General features: G+C 39.7%; 1 protein-coding gene across 3 annotated transcripts in view; it reads right to left on the reverse strand.

Moving 5' to 3' along the window:
* The window catches only part of HBS1L (HBS1 like translational GTPase), an 89,976-nt gene extending 85,263 nt beyond the window's left edge, over positions 1-4,713 (reverse strand). For all 3 annotated transcript variants that reach the window (XM_078370812.1, XM_002747054.6, XM_008995110.5), the window contains exons 1-2: positions 4,540-4,713; positions 528-593 (exon numbers count right to left, since the gene is read on the reverse strand). In XM_078370812.1, the coding sequence (XP_078226938.1) occupies positions 528-593; positions 4,540-4,582 (109 nt within the window). In that variant the 5' untranslated portion in view covers positions 4,583-4,713. The remainder of the gene's footprint in view (positions 1-527; positions 594-4,539) is intronic.
* Between the last annotated feature and the right edge of the window lie 1,287 nt (positions 4,714-6,000).

Raw genomic sequence — 6,000 nt, forward strand, 5'->3', positions numbered from 1 at the left:
TGGGCTGAGAATCTAGAAGATGTAGCTCTGATGTGGAATCATACATAAATATGAATGCCAAATCCCTCTGTGGCTCCAAAAGAAGTCTGGACTACAAGTACTTGGTTTATTTACCGAACTGCTTAATAACAGATAAAGTATTACATAAAGGAAAGTCTTTGCACAACACCTCCATGTTTCTAATACTCAAAGATCTTGGGGAGACAATGGTTGCCTGCCTCCAGAGGCTTCAAAAATTCATTACTGACTAAATTACCATTTCAGCACTTTTAGATTAACTGCATGATACAAAGTATGTTGGGAAAAAAAGCCAGTCTTTTTCATATTGTTTAAATAATAGAATCATTACTTTAAGTTCTACTCACAGGTAAAGAAATTATTTTATTTGCCATTAAAAACTGATATACAATTATCTTTTTAAATGTTACATATTACAGTCTTACCAAACACTCTAGTCCTTGAATGACAATAACATTAAAGTGTTTAAACACCAAATCAAAGGAATCAAATTATTTCTAAAAATTCACCTGTTGATGGCGAAATACAATAATCATCCTCTACAGACTGGCCATAGAGATCATCATCTTCAAAATCTAAAATAAAGACAAAAAAGATAAATTCATTTACAAGTTCTTTTTATATTCTCAGTTATTAGTAAGGAAGCATCTGAATCCTCTCCAAAATAAACTGTTTATCAAAATTAAGGTATCTGGAAGGTCTATTTTCAAAAAAATTCTAAGAATTTCACCCACAAAATAGGTATTTACTACCTCTGTATTTATAAAGATATACACATATCTTTAGTTGTTAATTGGGTTTATGTTTTCCCAAGTCCCAAGTTTTCACCTCATGTGATCAAAATATAATATAATCCTATAAATATCATACTTGAGGCCGGGCACAGTGACTCACAACTGTAATCCCAGTACTTTGGGAGGCCAAGGCAGGCAGAACACAAGGTCAAGAGTTCAAGACCAGTCTGACCAAGATGGTGAAACCCCATCTCTACTGAAAATACAAAAATTAGCAGGGTGTGGTGCCATGTGCCTGTAATCCCAGTTACTCAGGAAGCTGCGGCAGGCTCCTGCTTGAACGCAGGAGGTGGAGGTTACACTGAGCCAAGGTCACGCAACTGTACTCCAGCATGGGCGACAAGAGACTATGACTCAAAAAAGAAAAAAAATAATAATTGTTCTCCTTTTTTTTCCACCCAATGCCCTCAATAACCAAAGCATTTTTCTTCCACAGAACTAACATGGGGGTATATAATAGATCATGAAAGTAATATTTCTTCATGGAGAGCTAGGTAACATCTATACAAACCAACTTACCCTAAACACCCTGCACTCACCGTTGATGGCTAACTGCCCTGTTTTTTTCCTGCTTCCTGGGATATGCTCTTTGCCTAGATTTTCCTAAGGCCATTTCTTTCTGCTAACATTCCAGCTCAAATGTCTCCTCTTTGTACAAGTCTTCCCTGACCACTCTGGGTAAAGTAGTAAACCCCTCTGCCACTGTCACCCTCCAGCATACTTCTCCAATTTACGGTATGTCTTCAAAGCACTACACCTGTTCATTCCATGAGACTATCAGCTTCTTCACGGCAAGACTTGGTTTAGACAACTACCTGGCACGATGTGGCATTAAATTAATATTTGTTTTATTATAAATTAATAAATCAAACTAATTACAACTAAAAACACACAAAAAACGTTAAGTATATTTACATAAATTTCATTTGACAAACATTAACGCCATTCCAGGGAGGAGTTGAGACAACCGTGGTATAAGTGAACACATTTCTAGTTATCCACATATCCAGCCACACCTAAAATCTAACAAGGAATACACACAAGAAAATGGGCAATTACAAAAACTATGTGACAAGTGCCTGACATAAGAAACACAGAGCAATTTGAGAACACACACATGAACAACAAAACTAGAACTGGGAGTGGGGTGGCTAGGGAAAAGATCCCCAGCAATACAATACCGAAAACAATTCCAAAGGATAGAGTTAGCTGGTTTCTGAGGGTATGCATGCGGCAGGAACAGCATGCTCAAAGGCTGAAACCAAATGCCTACAGCAAAGAAAAATTAGGTAAATGCTACTATTGGGCAAAAAACGTATAAGATTAAATAAATTATTAGATCATAATCCAAAGTTTAAAAAATTTATTTGCAAATAAACAAGAGGCCATTCGTAAACAAAATATTTTTAGATGCTGAAGACAGCAATAGGCCAGGCATGGTGGCTCACACCTGTAATTCCAACACTTTGGGAAGCCAAGGAGGGAGGATCTCGCTTGACCCCAGGAATCTGAGACCTGCCTGCACAACATAGTGAGATGCTGTCTCTACTAAAACAAAAATTTAACGGGGCATGGTAGCACATGCCTTTAGGCCTAGCTACTCTGGAGGCTGAAGCAGGAGGACTGCTTGAGCCCAGGAGTTAGAGGTCAGAGAGAGCTATGATCAAGCCACTGCACTCCAGCTTGGGCAACACAGTAAGATCCTCACTCATAAAATAAAAAAAAAAAAAGATTCTTTTTTACTAGGTCAGTTTGTCAATGCTGAAGTTGACCCTAAAGTGCCACAACATAAAAAGATGAAGAGAATTCTTTCCTGCAATCTTTGTAGTTTGTTTCCTCAATCAACAAAATTATGGAGCATTTACTACATGTAAAGAACATTGTGTCAGCTACTTAAAAGTATGGATTTTCCCTTCCTGGGACTTTTAAATCAGCAACTGAGACAGTCATGCAAAGTATTATATAAATTACAGAGAAAAACGAAGTGGGAATTAAGTAGAGGAACCGGTAGGTTTTAGAACACAAACTCTCTCTAATGAGGTTATATTACTTTAGACAATTTTAAAATTATTATTCTGAGAACTGAAAGCCTAACTGGGAAGAAGAGAAATAAACTGGACCTTGATGATAAGTAAAACTTATATAAACAAGAAAAGGAGATGAACCTCCTTAATGTTACAGGAACAGCTTGGTTATGATGTCACCAATTGTTCCAAAGAAACATGACAACCTGACCTTAAGTATTAAGTAGCCAAGGTGCTCCCTGAGGCCAAGCACCTCTCCTCCGTGAAGCATTCCTCGCACAGAAATCCTGCTTAGCTCCCGTCCATTCTGAATTTAGTGTTCTCATCTGTGTATCCCTCCCATAGCATTGTCAGTACTTTTTGTAGCGTTTTTCATACTCTAATAATGTGTAACTGGTATAATCTCCTTTTAGACTACCCTCAAATACCTTACTGTCAGTCCCCAAATCTTAGAACAGTATTCTAAGCACTAAATTAATGGTGGCTGAGGAAATGATAAACTACTATTAAAGAAAATGAATACTACTTAGGCCTATTCATGTACTTTATATTTGCAAAAGTATCTCTCAGTCTAAAGTCATTTCTTAGGTGACAATGGTCCACATGCAATGCCATCCACCGCAATACTTATTTAAAAGGGTCTCCATTCTAAAGTAACCACCAGAAAATTCACATGTTCCAGATGGACTGGGGTCACAGGTTCCAAATGGAGAACAGAGTGTTCGCTGCCCCCACTATAGTTAGAGCACACTGATGTTCTGTAATAATCTATTGGGAGTGCCAGTGCCAATCACCAACATATTAAGCACTACATGTTCTGTACTTTGCAAAGTATAGATCTTTATTCTTCTTCTGCATTAGTTCATATTTGTTTATATTTTTAGTTTATGTGATGCTTGGTGATGGCTATAGTTATCCACTGCATGAAGAGGGATGTGCTCCTCCTAAAACTCCTGTGAACTACTACAGAACATTCATATACATATTTTTCTTTTATTTTTTTTAATATCAAAAAATCTTTTCCCATACACTCTTTCCTCTAGTACTGTCATTTATTTACATTTCAAAATAGCGAAGAACTGAGTATAAACTTCATGATCATCTGATCAACTTACTCTCTGGACCTTTTTAATATGTGTCTTCCACTATCTCCTAAGTTTCCACTTTGAAATTCGTTGAAAAATAAATTAGCGCAAACTGGTTCTGCACTAAGTAAGTATGTATGGACATACACAAAAGATTTACCATGTAAATCTAACACAGATACACGTCCGTTGAATGTAAGCATTAAGTTGATCCGTGTTTTACAAATAAGCAACGTTTCATGGACATTTCTCAAATTTTGGGGGAGAGGAGCAAGAAACAGGCACGTGAGTGCCCGACCTGGGAGAAAACAATGGAAGAGGTGATAATGCTTACATGCCTTAACACCAACGGTTCCCAACCTCACCAATGTCCTATCCACATGACGCTATGCAGCACCTCCCCCTCCCCAAATAAAATCAACCCCACAGGGCAGATATCATGACTTAAAAACAAAGGCAGTTGGCGGCACTAGAAGTCCTGTTATTTTCCCCAACTGAGGCTCTCCCAGTTCCGACAGGGCAGCACTGACGAGAAACTCAGATTGAAGTGGATGCCAAAGGGATAGTATCCCAGCTGGAACCGCGAAATGAAGGTCCCGGCCTGACCCTGCCACCTACCTTCATCGTAGTTATAACCTCGAACATTCCGATGCCGGGCCATCACGGCTGAGAGGGAGTTTGCCACAGCCCCTTAACTCCTTCCAAAACACTCCGCTTAGATACTGATACGGCGCCAACTGCGGCCTGGAAAACACCTCTGCGCCATCTTAGCTTCCGGCAGTCCTCTAAGCCGAGCGCCTGCGCACGCTCGACGTCTTATCTGTGCACCGCGCGACAGCCTCTGGGTCACTGCCCGCCTCCCAGAGGGCGCCTGCGCACTCTTGAGCGTGGCGGGACCTAAGGAGGGAGAGTTTGGGTGTGGACCCACCCAGAGGTTGGGGACAGAGGAACTAGGGGGAATCCGGCCGCCTGGAATTGACTTGTTTGGACCGAATGTTGCAAGCGGGGATCCTTGACCTACGGCAGCGTTCTGGATTATTTTCCAAATTTGGTTACTGATAATCTGAGAAAGCTATGTGCTCAATAAGAGCAGGGACCTTGTTTTATCAAACTTTGATCTTTAGGCATACAGTGGGCATTCAACAGAGCTGTGTTAACTTGGTATTAAAATTAGCCGAGGCCGATTCGGTGCCTCCTGCCTGTAATCCCAGCACTTTGGGAAGCACAGGAGGGCGGATCGCTTGAACCCAGAGGTTCGAGACCAGCCTGAACAACAGAATGAGCCTCCGTCTCTATAAAAAATACTAATATTAGCCGGCCCCGCGTCGCACCCCTATAGTCCCAGCTACTGAGGAGGCTGAGCCCGGGCGGTTGAGGCTGCTGTGAGCTGAGATCCGGCCTCTACACGCCACCCTGGGCGATAAAGTGAGACCTTGCCTCAAAAAAAAAAAAAGAATCCAAGCCTTAGAGGAGGAAATAAGGCTATTTTAAAACGGGCATATATTATTAAATTGAGACCCTGGCTATAATAGGTCACCTGCTTTCATATAATTTACGACTTCGTGTATTCACTCCACTCGGCATAAGTATCTCTAGTAAACAGCGATTTGCCCTTAGCTATGTAAAAGATTTTAGCTATGTAAACGATATTTATCAACATCATAAAGAAGGATTCACTGAACATTCATTGAACACATAATTGTGTGTAACATTGGGAGTATTAAATATAGCTTTGAAGACATATTACTGGCCTTGGTTGGTAATGATGAATGTTGTTGACGCATGACTCTATAATCTACTATTAAATGTCCTCATTTCTTAGAACATAAAATTAATAATGCTATATTAAAAAACCAACCTCATTATCATACTGAACAAACCACTTCAGTCTTAGCTTGTGTTTTTCAAATGATACTTCACATCAAAGGCAAATGTCGAATTCTAGAGATAATTAAAAGTTTACTCAGCTTTTTGCGATCCACAATACAAAGAAATAAGAGTAATCCAAATTTAGTTTATATTTGTAAGTGGCTTGGAATGTAATTTATTCATGCATTTGAATGTGTTTGACTACAAAAA

The sequence above is a fragment of the Callithrix jacchus genome, chromosome 4, assembly GCF_049354715.1.
Source record: "Callithrix jacchus isolate 240 chromosome 4, calJac240_pri, whole genome shotgun sequence".
Classification (NCBI taxonomy): domain Eukaryota; kingdom Metazoa; phylum Chordata; class Mammalia; order Primates; family Cebidae; genus Callithrix; species Callithrix jacchus.